The sequence below is a fragment of the Sinocyclocheilus grahami genome, unplaced genomic scaffold (genome assembly GCF_001515645.1).
Source record: "Sinocyclocheilus grahami isolate Dianchi unplaced genomic scaffold, SAMN03320097.WGS_v1.1 scaffold222.1, whole genome shotgun sequence".
Classification (NCBI taxonomy): Eukaryota; Metazoa; Chordata; class Actinopteri; order Cypriniformes; family Cyprinidae; genus Sinocyclocheilus; species Sinocyclocheilus grahami.
This window is the reverse complement of record NW_015505401.1, coordinates 488,546-510,579: the sequence shown is the minus strand read 5'-3', so window position 1 is coordinate 510,579 and position 22,034 is coordinate 488,546. Positions and strand designations below refer to the sequence as shown.

The 22,034-nt window shown below is 37.3% G+C and overlaps 1 protein-coding gene across 2 annotated transcripts; it reads left to right on the top strand.

Annotated features, from left to right (window-relative positions):
• The first annotated feature begins 738 nt into the window (after positions 1 to 738).
• On the top strand, positions 739 to 10,408 carry has2 (hyaluronan synthase 2). 2 transcript variants are annotated; one of them, XM_016287544.1, is made up of 5 exons: positions 739 to 816; positions 899 to 1,193; positions 5,576 to 6,202; positions 7,847 to 7,948; positions 9,187 to 10,408. In XM_016287544.1, the coding sequence occupies exons 3-5, from the start codon at positions 5,576 to 5,578 to the stop codon at positions 10,114 to 10,116; spliced, it is 1,659 nt and encodes a 552-aa protein (XP_016143030.1). In that variant the 5' UTR covers positions 739 to 816; positions 899 to 1,193; the 3' UTR covers positions 10,117 to 10,408. The 2 variants fall into 2 exon arrangements, with proteins under 2 accessions (XP_016143030.1, XP_016143029.1); XM_016287543.1 differs by having other exon boundaries at positions 739 to 1,193.
• Positions 10,409 to 22,034: the final 11,626 nt, after the last annotated feature.

Genomic DNA, 22,034 nt, shown 5'->3' with positions numbered 1-22,034 from the left:
TGATCTATTTGTGAGTGTTCATGGAAAGAAAGAAAGAAAGAAAGAAAGAAAGAAAGAAAGAAAGAAAGAAAGAAAAAAAGCAACATAATTAAAAAAAGAAAAGAACAGCATATGCATATGCATATCAAATAGGCTACATTGTTACATTGATTTTGGCCCACACTGGAATCTGCATCAGTGTTGCAAATCAACTTTCACTGCTGTGAATGTGAACAGATTTAGAATTGTGTGGCGCACTCTTGTGGTAAATATGTGTGTGGCGCCGCCTGCCCTCACAATCACAAGCGCCACTGAGAATCAATGACCATCAAAAAATTCTCAGGCGTGTATGATTAACTCTATTTTACTAGAAATTGGCAAAATAGCGACTGATTTTTAATGCATTTAGGTAAATAATACTCAGAATGTTCCAAAACACATTTTTTTTGTATGCATTTGGTAGGAATGAAATAATTTATTTTTCATAGTTATTCCTAGTAATTATTATTTCATAATTAATAGTTTTAATAATTTAATGTTATATATATATGTTTTTTTAGAAATATCTCCACAGCTTGCCGTTTTTTAGCAGAAGACTGTTTGGCTAAATGCTTGATTAACTCATACCCACCCCCATTTCGGAAGTTTGAATGGGCAGCACTTTTTTTCTCTTAGATGTTCACTCCTCCTCGCCCCCGAACCAACCCCCTTATTATAACAAGTCCAAACCCCTGCCCGGTTAAAAGAGTCTTACAAATGTATGGCTTACAGGAAGCATAAAGTTAAAGCGTCTGGAAGAAATTAGACGCAGAAAAGGACAGTTCACTGCTTCAACCTGTATGCTTGGAAAAACTTGAATGAGCTGCATTGTTAGTCACCAACATTGACTACTGTTGGATAACTTTTATTCTTTTAACAGCTGACAACGTCAGAATGATATTTTGCCAAGATGCTCCAACAGACCTCATCACAGCAGACTGATGCAAACTACATTATATAATGTATTGGAGGAGGCGAGAAAATTGAATGTTCATTCGTTTTATGGAAAACGTGGATACTGCACATCTTTGTTTTTAGATGCTCCATGCCGGTGTCTTCTGTATTTTACCCAAAAACTTGCATTGGAAGTTTTGTCCAGTGTCTGGAGCGTGCAGAGCCTCGTCGGACAGCATCCCTGTTAAACTAACGGGACATCTCCACACAGCTGCTCCAAGGTACTGTATGATCATGATTCATTTAATGGGTAACTCTTTCGAATGATACACGTTGTTCTGTTAGGTGAATAGTTTCTTTGCATGCATTTCATGTTGCTACAGAGTTATTTTAAACAATCATAAGGGTAGGGGGTACATTTGAATGAACGGAGTTCAGCCATAAGTGATTGCAATACCTTCACGTGCCAATTTTTTCAAAGTCCAACAGGTTGTAGCAGCCTGTTTAATTTCACCATATTTCTGAATAACACGACTCAACAGTACAGCTGATAAAGAACAGCAGATATATTATTCATGTAGCCTACTTCGTATTTGCTTCTCTTGAATCATTGTTGGTAAACCTGTGCACATCAGCTGCTCTTTCTGACAGGTTTCATATTTTTACATTTTTACAAATGCTATTTCCTCAATAACAGTGAGGTTACTAAACAATGTCAGCTTGATATATTTAAAACATATATTCAGTATTTGTGATTTTACCAGGGCTATAGGCTAAATAAATACCATGGACCCTCTGACCAATAACTGAGCAGAAAAGATATTGCGAGCAATCCAGCAGCAGCAGTAAAACTGAGGGTGACGCAATCTACTAATGATGCGTAATGACGCTTTTCAGTAGTCTCCCTCAGGAGATTTCATGGTCATATGTGAAACAAATGGATAATATAAACTAAACAGAAACCTTTTCTACACTTGTCGTTTTTATGTAAGCACAATTTCGGGAAGCAATTTATATTGCCTTTTATTGTCCTTATTTCTAAAATGCTTTAAAAAAGTGATAGAGCCTAGTGTAAACTGATATGTATAATTTTCGACGGCACCATCCAAAACTAATCCTAAACTTTCAAGCAGCCTACTATTTCCATGGTAACCTCTTCAGGCCAACAGGACTTTTGTTCATCAGCTTCTTTTGTATTGTGATCTGGCTAACTTGTAATCTAATTATGCGGTTGTTTGAAAAGGCTACTGAAACGTACATATATTTGTATGTTACAAGAATACACGCTTTTGTTTTGACTTTCTTTGGGGGGTTCAAGCCTTAATTAGAGGGGTCAGACCTCCCAATGCCAACAATGAGTTGCATGCTGCTTAAACATACATGAATTCCTCCTTAAAACAATAGTTTCTCAGATGTTTCCCCAAACATTTGCATTTTCATAATGTATCTTTACAGTCATCTAATCTTCAAAGTTATCATATGAGGCACTGATCATATAATGGGAAAAGCTGTGCAGTGTCTTAGCACTACAGCTTCTAAATCTCATTTCAAAATTATGGCCACCGTTGATAACATTTGACCTCCGAAATGCTACTTTGATATAATTGGATGCCAAACTTGTGCAGGGTGTGTGACTGTGTCATTGAAAATTAGGCTGCCGTTGGTAAGATAAGACCCAGCTGTTCACCACAGTCTACTACAGGCAGCAGGAGTTGTGTCAAGTCCAGGGGACTTCTAGTGGCCAAAGTTCATACAATAACCTAATTACAGTTAGCCCTCAAGGCACTTATAACAACTTGTGGAAATGCCACATTATTTCTTCTGACAGTCTTAGCCATTAGAAAAACATTGTTTTATTTTGGGACTAAAGGTGAGACCTTGTGAGGTATGAGTCCTGGAAGGTTGAAAGGTAGAAACAGGCCTGGAGGCATAATTTAGCACTAAGTCAGGCGGCAGCAGCCTGAACAGCAACGAACATGGTGTCTGACAAGGCCACGCCACAGAGCCGTGGCAGAGTGATGGATGTGTCTCACTGCTGGTGGTTGGATAGTTCCTTTGGGAGGCGGCCGTGGCAGTTCCCCAAGTCCCCCACCATCTCAGAACCACCCACTTCGGAGAAGCAGATGCTTCCTCCAATGCCTGGGAATACACTGGAGCATCTCAGATGGGCAGGACGTGCCACAAGGCAGTGTCTCTAGTTTTGTGTCAGTGCCAAAATTCCCACCAACACAATTTGAGTGAAACAACTTGAGTTTATTCTACCATCTTTGCTAGGAAGTTTGCATCAGTCTTTTAAAGCTATCTTTCTTTTTTGAGTATTTTAAGTTATTTTATAGTTATTTTATTTTAAGTTATTTTATTTGTTTTTATTATTTAATATTTGAATATCTAAATTTGTTTTTATTATTTAATATTTGAATATCTAAATTAAAATAGGATAGATTGCAAAGGATCAACAGATCACCTAAGTACTTTTTTGATCATTTTGGAGGACAACTCTCACAGGATCCACTATTGCTAAATAAAAATTATCCCCTACTTTTCTATCCAATTTCACCAAAAGGAGTGTTAAGCTCTGAGCTGTGGATTTCCTGCCTCGTTGATGGCTCTTCACAAGTTATTGTGTTTCAAATTAAGCTTTGTCTAAAGGAAAGCTCCTCCAAATCTGAGGATAAAGATGAACAAATCCTCTGTCTCTATTAAGCTACACAATCTACCTCCCCCTACGTTCAAGCATAGTGTAAAAATACTCTCTAAATGAATAATATTTCTATACATATATAATATAAAAGAAGCAAACTCATTTTCTGATGGCGTTCAGGGGACATTACAGGTCTGGGTCTCTTTTGGCTAGTGCGAATGTACTTTTCCTGGACTGTAATATTTCATCTACCTTCAAAGCTATAGTTTTCCCCATTGAGGATGATTCAACTATCAGTGATCCTTGATAATTTGTATCTCCTCCCTGCTCTGTTGGATCACAGCCAGATGACATGCATGAGATAATATATATGACATATAGGCAACTAGTAATGCAAACAAAAACATGATATATTATTAACATTATAAATTCACATATAACTGTTGTTCTAGAATGATAACAACAAAGATAACGATAACTATATTAGCCTTCACAACAAGGGATGATTCCATTATTTATTATTAGTGCATGCTGAAGTTTTGTCATATTAAATGTTCTCTAAAGTTAGGTGAATTCTGTTTGACTGTTGTGGTTATCGTTCAGAAAAAAAAATTCCAACAATATCGTTACTCTGTCATTATCATTATTGTTGTGGTTTGGACTTCCTTATTCACATAGAATGACTTTATAGTTATTGTCCTTGGTGTGAACGAGCCAAATTACCATATTTCATTCAATCAGACAAAATCTACTGATGGCAAATGTTTCACACAGGACCATTTCATCGACGGGATTATCTAATGGGGTGCACACCCCCGTTCACAACAAGATGAGTCAATCTGCACATGTAAACCCTGCACATTCATCCTTAGAGATGCAAAGCCTTTACCAATTTGTATAAAGATGAGAAATTAGGTCCTCGACAAAGACAGCGATGCTTCAGATACCCTGTACGGCCATGATAAGTGTTAGTGTCCTCTTAAGTGTGGGCTACATTTTGTTTTGTCAGCAGTCTTAGCATTTTCAAATGAGCCGTTTGGGTTCATCTAGAGTTTAAACAAGACATGAAAGCAGGTTTGGGGATACCCTGAGAGCAGTACAGGCGTTTGAGACATTAACACCACATGCTCCCCTTAATCCAACAGGCTTGCATGTGTCTATGTGGATAAGGTGGGGTTTGGAGGGTCCAGAGGGCCTCGTAAACATGCGGGATGACGTTAAAGGCTGTGACACGTGCCAGTTAGACTCACACTGTGCTGTAGTCCATCATATCAACCTCCCTCCCAGGCCAGAACCGCTTTATAATCTAAACCAAGAGGGACGATATCAAAGAAGAAACGAGATTTAAGTCGATAAAACAAGACGCCATCATTAATACAATGGCCGTGTTCAGCAGTAATAAGACAGAGGGTCTTTAGTAGAGCCCTCTGAAATCAAAATTTCACTGTTCATGCGTTCCCACGGAGATATAAACAGATGATGTCAGAGGGTGGTGCTGCATAGTCACGTCTGCCAAGCAGATGGGGAACTGCATTAGTAAGGAAACTTGGAACAAATGGTCATAAAGACCACTCAGATATTCAGAAGAGGAGGAAAGAGGAAGAAATACGATGCTGTCTGAAATAAACTGTCACTTATGCGGCTAGAACAGATGCATGCATTTTATGCTTCCATACGAGCAAAAGTCTGTCATCGTCACCACAAAGCTGTCCACACATTTGCTTTAATTTCATTCATGAGTGCTGTCCATGAAGTTGTTCTTAAAGGGATGGCTCTGCCAAAAATAAAAATATTGTGTTCATTTATCCACCCTCATGCCATTCCAAACCTGTATGACTAGTTCAAGAAGATATTCTGAAGAACAGTCTTTGTCTGTACAATAAAAGTAAATTGGGTCCAAAACAACATTGGACGTTCTAACTTTAATTGTATGGACCAAAAACAGTTCTTCAGAAGAACGTATTTGGTCCAGTTGTTGCAAATCAAAATATTCACCCCTCAATGTCCTATTGTTGTTTTCAGATGAGATGTGATAAAGTGATCACCTACTTGAGGATTGTTGGGACGACGCTGTTCGGCATTTCGCTGCTTGTGGGAATCTCTACTGCTTATATCATGGGGTATAAGCTCATAACGACTGCAGGCAACTACTTGTCCTTTGGTCTTTATGGGGCAATTCTAGTCGTTCACCTCATCATCCAGAGCTTATTTGCTCTACTGGAACACAGGAACATGAAACGTTCCCTGGAAACACCGATCAAACTCAACAAATCACTGGCCCTTTGCATCGCAGCCTATCAGGAAGACCCCAACTACCTGAAAAAGTGTTTATTATCAGTGAAAAGGCTCACCTACCCTGGGATAAAGGTTATTATGGTTATCGACGGGAACAATGATGATGACTGCTACATGATGGAGATCTTTCGGGACATCATGGGCCGGGACAAGGCAGCCACATACATTTGGAAAAGCAACTACCACCAGAAAGGAACGGAGGAAACCGAAGAATCGTATGCTGAGAGCTTGCAGCACGTTTCTCGCCTGGTTCTCAACAATAAGTGTGTGTGCATCATGCAGAAGTGGGGCGGGAAGAGGGAGGTCATGTACACCGCCTTCAAAGCCCTGGGAAGAAGTGTCGACTACGTACAGGTGAGTCTATCTCTCTCAGGCGGCTCAAGCCTTGCCTAGCCAAGTACACGAGGGCAACACAGGCAAATTGTACAAAGAAGCTTTTGTGACTCCAAAATTGCTAGGCTGAAGCATGTAGTGCACTGAGAGTGAGGAAAATACATTCCTGGTTAACACTGATGCTGTTCATTGAGGGACTTCTGTGGGAATTCGTTTGCATATCTCGGGGATATTTCTGGCATTTCCAGAACAGATCGCTGGTATTTTCCATGCCATCTCGGAGCACATACTATTAGCTCATGATGTTGAGTGGTTATTTAGCTCAAGGGAACGTGTCACATAAATACATGTTCATAAACAAGTCACATAAATACATTAAACCCCCAAGGACCTTTTCTGTGGTGGTTTATTCTAAACATATAATTCCCGCTCTTGAATTTTTACAAGCTCCAAACAAAGGAGGCTAATTATTTTGGAGAATTTTACAGTTGGGAACAACTGTATACATGTGTTTTCACATCACAAAATAGACTTTCTCTGGCTTTGGTAGAACGCTACGTGAGAATATTTACTTTTGTTCAAACTATTTGCAACAAAATGTCTTTCTGAAGATTTATCAGCAAAACTAATGATCAAATGTCCTCTTATGTAATCCAAACAATTGTGAAATCGCTTTTGATTTAAGAAAGATTCAAGCTCACCAAACTCAAAACCTAGAAGAACATCTGAATGTCGGTTCTCACAGAACATGTTTTTGCGTTTCAGTTAGTTGTTTTTCTATGTAAATATACACTACATATTTGGCTGTTTGATGCATAAACATCACATTTTTGAAAAGCTGCGTCAAGTTGAAAATTAAGTACGTGTTCTGTGTGAACAGTCTCTAAGAAAGGTAAACCTGAAGCTGTCATTTATGGGTAATTTTGTGAAGGCTCCCTTGTATACTGAACAAATGATGTTATTTTATCCACATGCCACCTGGTTCCAATGAGATCCCTGGCCTTTGCTCTGAGTGTAGAGGCCTAATTGTGTTTAACTTATCACTGATCTTTCTACCTGGCCTGTGGTTAGTCTCGCTATGGGGTTTAGTTGTAAAAGCAAAGTGGCATACATGACTTTCCCCGGAAAAAGCGAGATAACTTCTGGGCGATGCTTGCTTAATGTTTTAATGTTAGAACACTTAAACCAAATTTCTACTCAAATTTGAACAGTGTGTGCTCGTGTTTGATGAGCTTAAATTTTTGACCCTATAACTGATCATGTAAGCCAGAACTTTAAATGGAAAATTAAATAAAAAATGTAAAAAGTCCTGGAGAGATTGATATACTTGTCCCAATATATTTAGCAGCACGTTTGATTCATCATGACCACTCAAACAAAGACAAGCTGGTTTCTATAGATGTGATTGTGGAAAAAATGTATATTTGCACCAAAGATAAATCTCTTCGAAGGAACACATGTCATATTAATTATAATATTAGGCATTATATAGGTATTACGTATTATATAGGTATTATTTAGATATTAGGTGATGCATCAGTGCATGTGGTGCAAGTTTAACTGAATTTTTAGGAGAACATTTTGTTCAAACATATGTAAATTTTTATTTTTAAAGGTAAATCTTGTGTATCCTTTATTGATGTATCTATATTGTGCTGGATGCAGGTATGTGATTCAGACACCATGTTGGACCCGGCCTCCTCAGTGGAGATGGTGAAGGTTCTGGAAGAAGATCCCATGGTTGGAGGAGTAGGTGGAGATGTACAGGTATGTGTTCTCTTGCAGTTTTAATGTATCCATCTACAGCGTCAATAATTTACATGACTATACATTTACATGATTATATTTTTTCATTAACTTTAAAAATGTCCAAAGTTGAGTTTTAGTGGAAGTCAATCAATCAATCAATCAATCAATCAATCAGTTTCTTTAAAACTGGGGGGAAGAAATGCTGTTCATTCTGAGAAGTCATTATTTGTTTGTAGATACCATTTGGTTTGATATTTTAGCTAAAGCAGTGACAAGTGCCATTGTGTAATATCCATGTGGGAAATTCTTCCTTTTGATATTTAATGGATTTGCTATTATAAATCTGTACTTTTACTTTTTTTTTTACCCAATCTGTACACAAAATTAAATCTGTACCAGAGTTTTGAAAATGTATGTGTATATACAGTATATATATATGTGTTTATTTTTTTTTTATGTGATTGTGAAAGTTTTGTCGGCCTTTTGTCCATGTGATAAAGTTTTGATATTGTGAGTGAACCTGCTGTAACGCAAGACAAATTTCAGACCTTGTCTGACAATAAAGTTGTATCGTATCGTATCGTATCATATCGTATTTTAGGCCTGGTTTTACTGACAGGGCTTAGATTAGGCCATAGGTCAATTAGGACATTTAAGTAACTTTTATAAATGTTCCTTAGACAAAAACCCTGCTGATGTGCATCTTGAGACAAACCAATGGAACTGACATATTTTAAGATCTGTCAGTACACGTTTCTTCCAGTTAAAACAACCCAGACATGCATTTTAGTCTGGGACTAGGCTTAAGTCTATGAAACTGCAGGTTAGACTTAAAGAAAACATACTGTTTGTGGGTTACATACAGAGTAAGTCTTCAGTATAGCTACATGGACTGAAAATTTGTGTAACATCTGAATTCAGGGTTTTCCCCCACTCCAGTCTTCAGATTTATAGTCAGGGCAGTTGTTGTTTTTTGGGGTGGAGGAGGCAGGGTGAATCGATAAAGTTGTTCAAAGTACTTAAATATACTATTTTTGTGTTCATATGTCAACAGAAATGCATATTACTGTGCATCCTGTACAAAGAGCCTTTAGATCTTTACTAGTTTCTCACGGTTCTTTAGTGTTTCAATCTACATTCTGTGTTATTTCCATACATCCATGTGGCAGGTGACCAAGACATACATATGTCATTCTGTATGTTGAACTATAGATTCCCTTTGATTTATAATACTGTTTGTTATTCTGTCCCTCTAGATTCTGAACAAATATGAATCGTGGGTCTCCTTCCTCAGCAGTGTGAGATATTGGATGGCGTTCAACATCGAAAGAGCTTGCCAGTCATATTTCGGGTGCGTTCAATGTATCAGCGGGCCCTTGGGGATGTACAGGAACTCCCTGCTTCATGAGTTCCTGGAGGACTGGTACAATCAGACATTCATGGGAAGCCACTGCAGTTTCGGCGATGACCGCCACCTGACCAACCGAGTCCTGAGCCTGGGATATGCCACAAAATACACCGCCCGCTCCAAGTGCTTGACCGAGACGCCCATTACCTACCTACGCTGGCTAAACCAGCAGACCCGCTGGAGTAAATCGTATTTCAGAGAGTGGCTTTACAACGCCATGTGGTTTCACAAGCACCATTTGTGGATGACCTACGAAGCCGTCATCACCGGCTTCTTCCCCTTCTTTCTCATCGCCACTGCGATCCAGCTCTTCTACCAGGGCAGGATCTGGAATATCCTTCTGTTCCTGCTGATCGTCCAGGTGGTGGCGCTCATCAAGTCTTCATTCGCCAGTTGCCTCCGCGGAAACATCGTCATGGTCTTCATGTCCTTCTACTCCGTGTTATACATGTCGAGTCTGTTACCGGCAAAGATGTTCGCAATAGCCACCATAAACAAATCCGGTTGGGGAACGTCTGGAAGGAAGACCGTGGTGGTGAACTTTATCGGCCTTATTCCGATATCAGTTTGGTTCACCATTCTTTTTGTTGGCATTATTTATACAATAATCCAAGAGACACGAACGCCTTTTCCGGAGTCCGAAAAAGTAATTTTGATAATCGGCGCAATTGTGTATGCCAGCTACTGGGTCGTGTTCTTGACTTTGTACGCTGTCCTCATTATGAAGTGTGGCAAGAGGAAGAAAGGACAACAATATGATATGGTTCTTGACGTATAGTATTTCCCAGTGCCCTTCGTCCTTTCTACGTTTACATTAAAAACAGACTGCTATCTGAAGGCTGGCTGTCCACAGGTGACAGGAAGTGAGGAGACATCATTGCTGCTGTGACTGTTACTAAGGATATTCCTTTGAAGTGATAGAGGATAAACTTTGTAATATGTGAGCTTTGACACTCTTGATGTTTTAGTATTCCACCACCAAATGACAACTTCTTTGCACTTTCACGTTCACTCTCATTATGCATAATGCTTGATATAGAACTTTAAGGCACAAAATACCTCAGTGGTTATGTTTGCATTGTGTGAGTGTTTGGGATAGAGTCAGATGAGACTCGTTTTTTTCTTAAGTAATTTATGATTTTTAATTTTAGCTTGGTTTTATATATAAAAAATATATTATGTATAAGTTTTTAAACTGAAATCCAAAACAGAACTTCTGAGTATTTTTTGATTGTGCTGTACTTTGTATTTGCATAATGTATTTTATGGCCTTTTATATAGACTTTTATTTTTTGCTTTGCCACCAAAGATTCTCTATTTTCAATAAATATGAGGAAATGTAACTCTTCAAGACTTGCCTATCTGACCAAAATGTGAAATTAAGAAGCTGGATTTGTCTCTGTGATGACAACGATAAAAGGCAATTCATTGACAAGAAGGGCGATGAACCTGTGTTATTATAATAAGTTAGTATTACGTGAAGGGAAGACCAGTCTATTTATACAACATTATGGGTTATAGCTTTCTTACGTGTTTCTTAGCTAAATATTTGAAATATGAAATTGAAATGTAATATGAAATTATCGTATGCTGGTTCGGTTGAATGTTTGAATTGTCCTGTTAAAATAATTGACAGTCCCACACAATCTATGCAATTTCAGCATGTGCCAATATCACACTGCTATGTAAATCTTCCAGAAAGTGAGACCGGAGCATTTGCATATAAATGAGGCACAGATGCCTCTTGTGATTGTTATTATTTCACATAATCTTATGTCATCCATCAATGTCCAGAACATTTGCAAGAAAGCTTTTCCAGTGATGCCAAACCTTAATTGCCCTGCCTTCATTTCCTGGAAAAGCCCTGATTTTATTTACAAGCATTATTTTAATGTTTACCAAATTTTTAAGAAGATTATGATTTAAAGCGTATATCAAAGTGGCAGCAATATATGATAAGAAAAGTTACTTTGTTTTACAATATGGATTGTAATTGATGAGGGCTTTTACTAAGGCAGTATTGTCATAAAGCACTTTTGTGTTTGTGCCAAATAAAAGAAAATACTTTATAATGCGTATCCACCCTGCTGTTTCCTTTGTAAAGCATCATGTCCTTGAAAAATAAATACATGACCTGATGAATCTGTTTTTACTCTCTAACTGTGGCGTCTGTTAGTGTAGTGAGTAGGGGAATTCCTGAGACCTCAGACTGCTCTTACACACAAGGACCTTGCTTGGCCTTCGTTCTTCTATTTCATCAGCGACTGATGAGGGATGAATAGAACAATTATTTTCACGCTGTATCAGGAAGGACGATTGCCATGGCGATGCTTTTTGTTTACGATATATACAGTGTAAGCAGGCTGGAGTAGCCATGTAGCCCGAGTCTAGACTGAGCACTTAAAGGTGTCTGCAGCACTCCAGTATAATCCCTCAGTGCAAGCTGTCATGTTATTCTATAAATCAAAGATGATTTCATGGGTCAGACTAGAGATGAAACTCACAGTTCTGTAAAAAGAGTTCATTATTCTGTTCGTAGCCGTAGACTTGGCAGGCGATATCCATCTCAAACACTGCTGACAACTCTGCCTGTGGCAGTCTTGGGAAAACCTGGGGCTGATGACGGCATGAACCCGGGAGCCCGTCTTCCTTGGCTGTCCAAAAAATTCCTCATCCCAGACTTTGTGTAGTCTTGGCAGCTTCAGCTATGGGGCTGCGCTCGTCCACTCGGCCACAGGTGGAGAGGATTCCATCTGAAAGCTCCAGTCATGCATAGAATAGGGCAAATTTATCGCGGTCAAGACCTTACTGGGCGTTGCAGAATTCATGGAAGTTTATTGTAATGCTGTCTGTGACCATGTGTACTTTATGTATGAAGGATGCATGTGGCCAACAAGATGCATGCCATGCGGCACAACTGTACCAATGCTGGTGCAGTTATTGTCAAAGTTGTGTAAAATTCATAATTGTGTCCCTTTCAGTTCATAAGATGATTTGAATCTAACTGAAGGAAGGAAAGAAATTGAATCTATCTATCTATCTATCTATCTATCCATTAAAGCTTGTACTTGATGACAATTTTTTTCAATTTTTTTATTTATTTTAATTATAGTTTCTTGCGTTAATATTTTATTCTGATTTCTGGTCACTACCTCAATTCAAATTTAGGAGTTGAATTTACATTTCTTAATGGTGCACAGCCTTGGTCACTGTATGGAAAAAAGCAGCTTGGACATCCTGAATAAGTTCCACTAAAAGACTATTCCTTGAAATGGAAATGGGTTTAGCTCATGTCATGTTCTCAAGCACTCCCAGGGCTCTGTGAAGATGTCTGCACAGAGGTAACAATACACTTGATGTAACTGCCAGGTGGAGATGGACCCACCGAATGGCGCAAATCACACTGAAGACTCGTAAAACACTGACTGTGTCTGCAGATGAGCCACAAGCATTGTCTGTTTATACTGTGTACAAAACTGGGCAATTAAAAATCTTTAAATTCATTTGAGTTGCATCTATTTATCTACATCTGTCTAGCTAGTTATTTTACATCCAGCGTCCCAGTTTGCTTAATAGAACTGACATCTGAAATAAACACTCAGATGGCATGGACATACAGTATGCCATTACAGGCTCATCAAATCTTCCATGTAAACACATTTGATCTGAGAATGAAAGATGATTTGGCTAATAGGAGCATAATCAGAGTAGTCAGTTAAAGTGTGGCCTGAGTGACTTACTGGGAAGGTTTAATGGACTGATTCAATAATATTTGGCTAAAGTATTCCTTCAGATCTGTGAATATTGAAACACTGCATACAGGATGAGCAGTGCTGTTTGATATGGAACACAGAACAAACAAGAACAAAGTCCACTGGCTCATTTTCCATGATCTTTTCATCAAAAATAATCTTAGCATGAAAGCAAGAAAGGAAAATACAATGCAAACACATTTAGGTGGTCACCAGTTTGGCCAGGTTGCAGTCAGTCCTTTTGACAAACATCACGTAACCTATGTTCTTATAGCCATGAAATGATCTTTAATGAAATGAAGGTCAACTTGCATCTTGAACAGCACAATATTTTGCTGAACTCACATTGCAAAATTCTTAGAGTAAATACAATAAATAAAGAAATATTACTTGGGAAGGTTTTAAAGATTCATATACTGTAAAAATCAAAATTGTAAAGCCTTCAATGCTTTTAAAGCCTTTAAGTACTCTTTAAGTAGACTTAATATTAGAGTACTTGAACCTCCTGATTAGATTTGAGTTGAAAATGCTTGCACGTTATACATAATTCAATGTACAGGCCTAAATCTTTCTTTTCAAACTCTCTACTCATGTCTCTTGAGTTTAAAAGGTCTTGGAGTTACTTTCAAGGGAATAAGGAACCACTAGCTCTGAAAACTTGGAGAGACAAGCTCCCTTTCCTTCTCTGGCCCGCTCTTTGTCTCCCATGGAGTTTTATGTCTCTGCTTGAATTAATATAATTCAGTCATGCAAGATATCAAAACAGACAACGGCTGTGAAAAAAAAACTCATGTGTTTAAAGGTGAGAGGTGCTTCTGTTCAACCTTTGAAAGTTTTGTTCACACATCATCAAAATGCAGACTTGGGTGTCCTGGGGTATTTTTGTTTCATTTTATCCCCAAACATGATTTAGGACAATTGATCCTGAAATGATCAAGCAAATGTTTTTGATAAGGGCAAGAGCTTTCCTCTATACTTCATCCAGGGGTTGCAACATAAGCAAATGATTTTCCAATAAGAAAGGTAATTGGTCAAATTTGTGAAATTAAGTAATTGGGGTTAAATGTAGAGGGTCGGAATGTGTGGGGACTGGCCAAAAGTTGACTGAGGTGACTACCTATCATACAACCAGAGACACATGAAGGTTCTTTCATTTAGGACGAACAAAAACCCATCGTGTGGAGTCTTTAAACCCCAGGCTGCCCATTCAATGGTTATAAATCATCCTAAACTGAAAGTTTGGGCAGATAATATACACAGTGATGAAGACAAATGGTCCCTTTGCAACATGCCTAGAGAATATTCCACTGAGACAGCAGTCTTCCAGAATTACCTTTATTGGAGAATTTCTCACATCACCCAGTTCTGTTGGGTATTTCAGCAATCGGTGTGTTGGACCGAGAAGAATCAAATTTGCAATGTCAAGATGAGGTCATGGGTTTTGAGTGACAGGCCCAGTGTGGAGCTCTGCTCTGCTTGCATTGACCTGTCTCACATGACAGGAAGTACCATACGGAAAGGTTATTTGAAAGACAACATGGGGGGAATTCACAGATCAAAGGTTCACTACACTCTTAAAAATAAAGGTGCTTCAAAAGGTTCTTCAAGCGATGCCATAGAAGAACCATTTTTGGTTCCACAAAGAACCATTCAGTCAAAGGTTCTCTAAAGAACCATCTCTTTCTTACCTTTTTGTAATCTGAAGAACCTTCTTTCACCATAGAGAACATTTTGTCAAACAGAAAGGTTCTTCAGATGTTAAAGGTTCTTTATGGAACCATTTAGACAAAAAGGTTCTTCTATGGCATCGTGAAGCACCTTTATTTTTTAAGAGTGTAGGACACCCAGCCTTTATTGGTCACTTTTGTAAACCTGTTGCCTCAGAAATATCCTGTGTTGTGATGTTTGAGAATTTACATCCCTATAAATGATCATGTACACCTAAAATAGATATGAATTCAAGTGAAGTAAATCAGCAGTTTATGAAACAAGTGATGTGCATCATAATAGACCAGTTCGGTGTTTGCAAACAGTGATGACTGTTTTTGTGGGCGTAGTGAGATAAAATAGTTTCATTTTATATAAAATGTTATAGGTTTAAATAGTATTTCATACTTTAACTGGAGGGCTAATACAATATGTCCCCTATGAACTGCATATGTGAATATTATGTAGACCTGTTGTTTAAATTAAATTTATGCTTTAAAGGTAGAGTTATCATAGCACTTTTCATCCATAGTCTGTCCGTTTAAATGTCTGTGTTTTACATTCAAATGGCATCTTTGATGACAGTATTCTATAAAAATGATTTGCATTCAGATTCTGAACAACCAAAGGCACAATTTGTTTGGTAACACTTTATTTTAAGGACCAATCCACTGTATTAACTAGATTCTTATTAGCATGGATATTACTAGCATATTGGCTGATTATTAGTACTTATTAGGCACATATTAATGCATTATTCTGCATGATCTAGAGCTCTTAACCCATCCCAAACCAATACCTAAAAATAACGCCTACCTTACTAACTATTAATAAGCAGCAAATTAGGAGTTTATTGAGGGAAAACTCTTAGCTAATAGTGAACATGTGTTCCCTATTCTAAAGCCTTTTTTCTCTTATTCCATGGATTTTACCCATTTCTCAATACTTGTTGCCAGTGTTTTTCTGCCACCACAATGCACACACAGCTGCAAGTGACGTAACTATGACGTCTACTCCAAATTGTTCTATAGAATGTACTTTGTATTGTAGACTGCAAACATGGGGTGTTCTTAGAACTTAATTAATGACAAAAATTTTGGCTAGTGGAATTAATTGTCAAATAAATAAAAAAATCTACATTACAGTGAGTTGGTAAAGTGGCACTTACAAGTGAATGTTAAAGTGAAGTAAGTGAAGTAAAATGCTCACTGTATAAATAGCATAGACGTATTTACATGATTTTAGTTTTAGTGTTTACAAAATTATATACAATTTTACCTTAGGTGCTATGACATTGTAATACCATACACTCTAAAATAACTAAACATATTATTTGAATTGCTTGAATAATACACATTTTTAGCAGAATTTTATAATTGTAAAATTCACATTTATTATACATTTCACATTTATTATTTTTTAAAACCTTTAAAAATCTGCCAAAAAAATGCTTCGCCATAATCCTGATTTTTTTAGAAAACAATGTGAGTCCAAATAATAATAATAATAATAATAATTTAATGAAAAAAAACTATTCACAAAATTTTTTTCATTAATCCAATTCATATGCTTTCCTTTTTGGGTTAACTTAAAAATCGTAGTATATTGTGATAGAAAATATATATTTTTTTGTACTGAAAGCTTAAAACTGGTACAACTACACAGTAGCAAGTAAACAAATAATGAAATAATGGGGAAAAAATGTAAGTTGTTTATTATTTTTCAAGCATTGTTTATTTTTGCATTGTAATTCAGCACTCATGCCAGCAGCACAAATCATTCTGTAGCCTACAGATGAATTTGCTTGTTTCTTTTGTTATGTGTTTGTAGATTGAATCTGTCCAGTGCTCTATTGTTTCGGTCCCTCTTGGCAGACTAAGTCTCCTTTATTTCTGCATCCAATAAAATGTTTCATGTATCAAAACTGAAGAAGGGAGGTGCCCTAAAACACACTCACTACCCATAATCACATTCACACTGCTTACAGAAAAGTACCCAACAAAGCAAACTGAACAACAAACTCTCTAATCCAGATGTTAGAGCCAGACAAGTGTATTACTTGGACCAAGGTTTGTTTGAAGGGGAATTTCTCTACAAGAAAGACAGCAAAAAAGTAAATAGTAATATAATTTTGCACAGGGTGAGTCTCTTGACAGAACAGCTTATGAAGTGCAAACTGCAGAGTCTTTGAATCAAATCTTTCACTTTGCGTTTATTAACCTCTAGCAGCAGGGTCTGACAGCCTCATCTATCATACTCAACATCCCAGTGTGAATGAAAAGAGATGAGTTCTGCTTCCACTCTGAAAATTACTCTCGAAAAGAGATTTACCGCCATTCCGCTTACATAGAACACACACAGATGTAGTGAGTGAGCACTTCCTCGAATCTCAGTCCAAGAGGAACAATAAAGATATTCCACCAGGAGCAACCCAGGTCAAGCTGAATTTGTGAATTATGCGTTGAAATGCGCTGAGTATGTCATAATGTCACGGTGATCATTCGGTGCAATATTTTGCTCATTTAGAGTGATATCAGTGCTACATTTTGAATAAATGTTCACTTTTGGTGAAGCTAATGAGCCATTGTTGGAAACTTAATGTCCACTTTAGCTAGAATATAAAAGCCAGATTTGTTGTGTAAAGCATGAGTACATCACTGTCCATGTTTTATTCAACCAGTTTTATCTGAAGTCAGCTTAGTCCCAGATGCAACAAATACAGTCCAAGGTTCAGAGCCAGCAACAGAGTAGAAAAGGAGAGAGAAACCAAAAACAAAGTGTGTTTGTTAAGAAATTATGCCAGCTTGAATTCTCATAAATTAAGAAAACAAATGGTCTCTTTACGGCACAGATTGCTGTTGGGTCTCCCCTGAGCCTGATGATTAAAATGAGCTGGCTTTTTAAACATCGGATGACGAATGCATGTGAATGAGATCTGTTAGGAGACTTCAAGATCTGCAAGCCAACTCACGTTAAAGGTTGTGAATAAATAGAGGAAAGAAGCAAAATTCCCAGCTCAGTATTTTTGCACTAAAAATAACGTCAGTTGATATTAATATTTGTGTCTATGTAAACAATCTCACAGCCCTTTACATACACAGATACCGTTTTGACATATTGGTGAGTCATGTTGGGAAATGTTCTCATCTAGTTTGTATCTTCAGGGAAAAGATGAATGGACTGGACGTGCCATGTTTAGGTCCAGACAGATGCTGAACCTTTTTGCATTTTCTGTGTGGATTTAGAGGAAGAAATTGTGGAATCTCGAAAAGTGATTGGTCAAGCAGCATTCCGAAAGTGCTAATAAAACAGTCCAAAACCACATGGAACTTTTCGCTTTTGCAGTGATGCCATAGAAGAACCATTTCTGGTTCCCCAAGGAACCTTTCAGTGAACAGTTCTTAAAATAACCATTTTTTTCTTAGTGGAACATTTTAAAAATCTAGAAAATCTCACTATTGAGAACCTTTTGTGGAATGTAAAGGTTCCATGGATGTTAAAGTATCTTCATGGAACCATCAATTCCAAAAAAGAACCTTTATTTTTAAGAGTGAACGCCAGTAGTTGGCGAAAAGTGATTGTCTTTATGAAAGAGTCAGTTGATTTCTTGAATCCTTGAATCCCTGAATCAATTTGTTTGATAACAATGACTCACATAGGAACTCAAAAAATATTCATGAGTAAGTCATTGACTCATTCACTCAACTGATTTTATTGCTGTGTTTTGCTTGGAGACATGAAAAGCAATATATTGTGCAGATAATGGCTTTATCTAAGGCAAAGTATGTTACATACAGTTAGAATCACACATGCAAAAGGCTGGAGAGTATCATTTTGTGAATGGGCATTGCAGTTGTTTTGACTGAAGATGCAACAGGAAGCAAATTTATTTAATATGTTTAGTAGTTTGATTATGATGCTACTTGACTCTTCTTTATGTTCAAGATGCTACATAAACCAGGGGACTTCCTGCAACTGGAACAGTAGATGACTAACCCTGCTGTGCTCAGTAGATAGGAGTGCTGTTCTATTAGCTCCTTTGGGACTGGGTGTGGGCTGGGTCTGGCTGTCAAATCCATGCGGTATTGTGCTTCATATTACAGAAATTATCTAGTCGTTTGTGCAACATCTGTTCATGCACTTGCATACGACAGAGCAAACACCACAGTCTCTTTCACATGTTTTTGAACAGCTTTTGAAATTCAAAACACATGATTTAAGAGGCACTCCCAAAATTTTTAGCATCACATTGAGGTTTTATATCATGAGCCAAAGGGATTTAAGGAAGAAGGCACAGTTTCAAGATGTAGCAATGAGCAGGGATAATTTACGTCTTGATTAACTGCAATGAAGAAGAGACGAACTAACCCATTGCATGTTGAGTATACTAAAAGTGCATTACACAATACTGAAGAAAATCATAGAGCGCAATATTACAGTTGTGTGACCTTGTGCCAGAGTGTCCAAGAGAAATAAACACAAATGAGAAATAGTGAAAGTTACTGGAAAGTTGGCGATTGCTGTGTTTTATACAACAATTAGTTCCATTCCTGTAACTTATGGAGTTTATAATGAGACAAAACTAATTGAATTTGTATTGTGTAAATTTGAATTATTGACAAATGTCATTTAACAAAACTGAATATTATGTGGCATTAGTTCTGAATTAGATTTTTTTTAAGTATGTATTGATTTGGAGAGGAGGGGGGCCTTGGAGTAAAAACAGGTTGAGAACCATTGGCTTAGACAAATGTTTCACATGCTGAGAATGCTAACCTAACAAATAAGTATATAAACCATAAATGTTTAAGAATCACTTAGGCTACCTCTGGGTGATTCATGATCAGGTAGATCTTGAACCGCAAGCTCACGCCAGAAAACTACTAATTGACCAAAATGCTTCGTTTAACTTTTCGGAGATCATCTACTCTTCCCTGTGGATTACCTCTGACATACTTTCTGTACGATCTGAAGTTCTGTGTATTGAATCTTAGAATATTGAATTGGATGTTCTGAATTTCCTCTTCATCTTGAAAACTTGAAGCTGTATTTTTGGATATTTGCTGTCTAAGATTTCAGAACAAAAAAAATAGCTGTTTGAAAATACATGTCTATAAAACTCTGCCATAAAAACATTCAATTGTGTTAAATTTCAAATGTTTAATATTCAAGTTAAAAAAAATCTAATTCAGAACCATGTTAAATGCCACATAATATTCAGTTTTGTTAAATGACAATAATTCAAATTTACACAATACAAATTCAATTTGACCCATACTTGGAATTAATGCTCTGCATTTTAACCCATCCAAAGTGCACACACACAGCAGTGAACACACACACACCCGGAGCAGTGGGCAGCCATTTTTGCTGCGGCGCCCGGGGAGCAGTTGGGGGTTCGGTGCCTTGCTCAAGGGCACCTCAGTCATGGTATTGAAGGTGGGAGAGAGTGCTGTACATTCACTCCCCCCACCCACAATCCCTGCTGGTACGAGACTCGAACCCACAACATTTTGGGTTACGAGTCTGACTCTCTGACCATTAGGCCACGACTTCCCCGCAAATTCAGCTCCATAGTAACTTGATTGGCCAAAAATCATCCTGTCTTTGTATTTGGGGTTCCAGACCTTAGAAACTGTTTCTGTTGGCAGGAGAAAAAAATAACAACTTACAACAAATTAACTTTAGACTCAAATTTGTCTAAAATGACAGTTACTTCTTTTTTATTGTTGTGCCTGTATACTTCATATTGCTTAAATATAGGTAATTAGACGTCATTTAAAATGTTTGAAAGTATATTGTTATTTAAGAGTATAAGGATTATGGTTCCCACAAAAAAAGAAGAAAAAAAACATATTATTTCCAGCTGAGTTAACATAATAGCAGTGTTGCAAGAATAAACCTGTTTGTAAATGGACAAATTATTTGTAAAAAGAGATTTTGAAATATTTACTGGTTTAATCCCTGCATTAAAACACAAAAGACATGCTAGAATAATAAAATAACCCTTGTCTTGTTCAAATTATTTGATGTTTCTCTGAACATCTAACAACAACAGTCTGATTTTTGAGAAATTATTCATTCGTTGTAATTAATCATGTTTCTATTACATTGTAAATTGAACACATCCTTGAAGTATTCTCTCTCCAAATGCAGGCTAATTGCACTTTTGGCAAACAGAAAATTAAACACAGATGTCCTGACAGAGCGCAGACAGAACATTGCTGTGAAGTAGACTGGAGATACAGTGTCTGCGATGGCCAGGGAGAGAAAACGCAGTAACTGATGACTCTCGTAGTTTTTCCTTTCCTTAACATTTGTTCATGCTGGACATAAAGCACAATATGTTACACGGCTGATTACCAAGACCAGAAACGATTTATATACGTAGAGCTAAATAAACACACGTTCTAAGGTGGGACAGTATTGCTTGCTTTCTTTATGTGATTGCAGATAGAATTAACTGTATTTCCTGAAATTGCATTTTAACTTTGAGTGTTTGATCATTGAATGTGTATTGGCATGAGTAATGATTGGCAGTCATTTAGTTTTGATTAATTGGCAGTTCTAAGAAGAATTGTTTTACACATAATTAGATTAAATGTAGTGATTTTAGGGAACACGTAAATTAAATCAGCCACAATATATTTTCAATACCTAATTTTAAAGTCAATGTAAATTTCCCAACCCATTTTGCTGTCATGAATGTATAAAATGCCCCATTACCAACTGAAAGAGAATATTCAATGAGAAGAAATGCAGAGCGGGAATGTTGAATTGTGTAATGTGAAGTTAATTCAATGCAAAGTCTTTTCAGAGAAAAAACAAGATATTACTCTTTGATTAAACATTACAAAACCAAGCTTTTTTCTATGATATAATGCGCACCAATAAATAATTCACACTGACGCCAAGAACGTCAGTTTTAATTTGATTTAGATTTTCAGTCTGTTCATATTTTCTTTGAGGCCTTTCTATTTATTTAGCCTCTTTTAAGTGTCAGTTTCAGAGTTTTTTCATATCCAAATGTTCATCAAAGTTTTCCTTTGAAGTGATTTCAAAATCATCTGAACATGAGCTACTTTTTCAAACGTGTCATTAGCAAAGGGTGGAGGAGGTCAGCGTCAGATGAAGGAACAGGGATCTAGTTATTTCAGCTGTTTACACATATGCATGCATATATGCTCACATGTTTGCTAAAGCGGTTCTTAAAGTGCAACCAGAGAATTGCAACCTC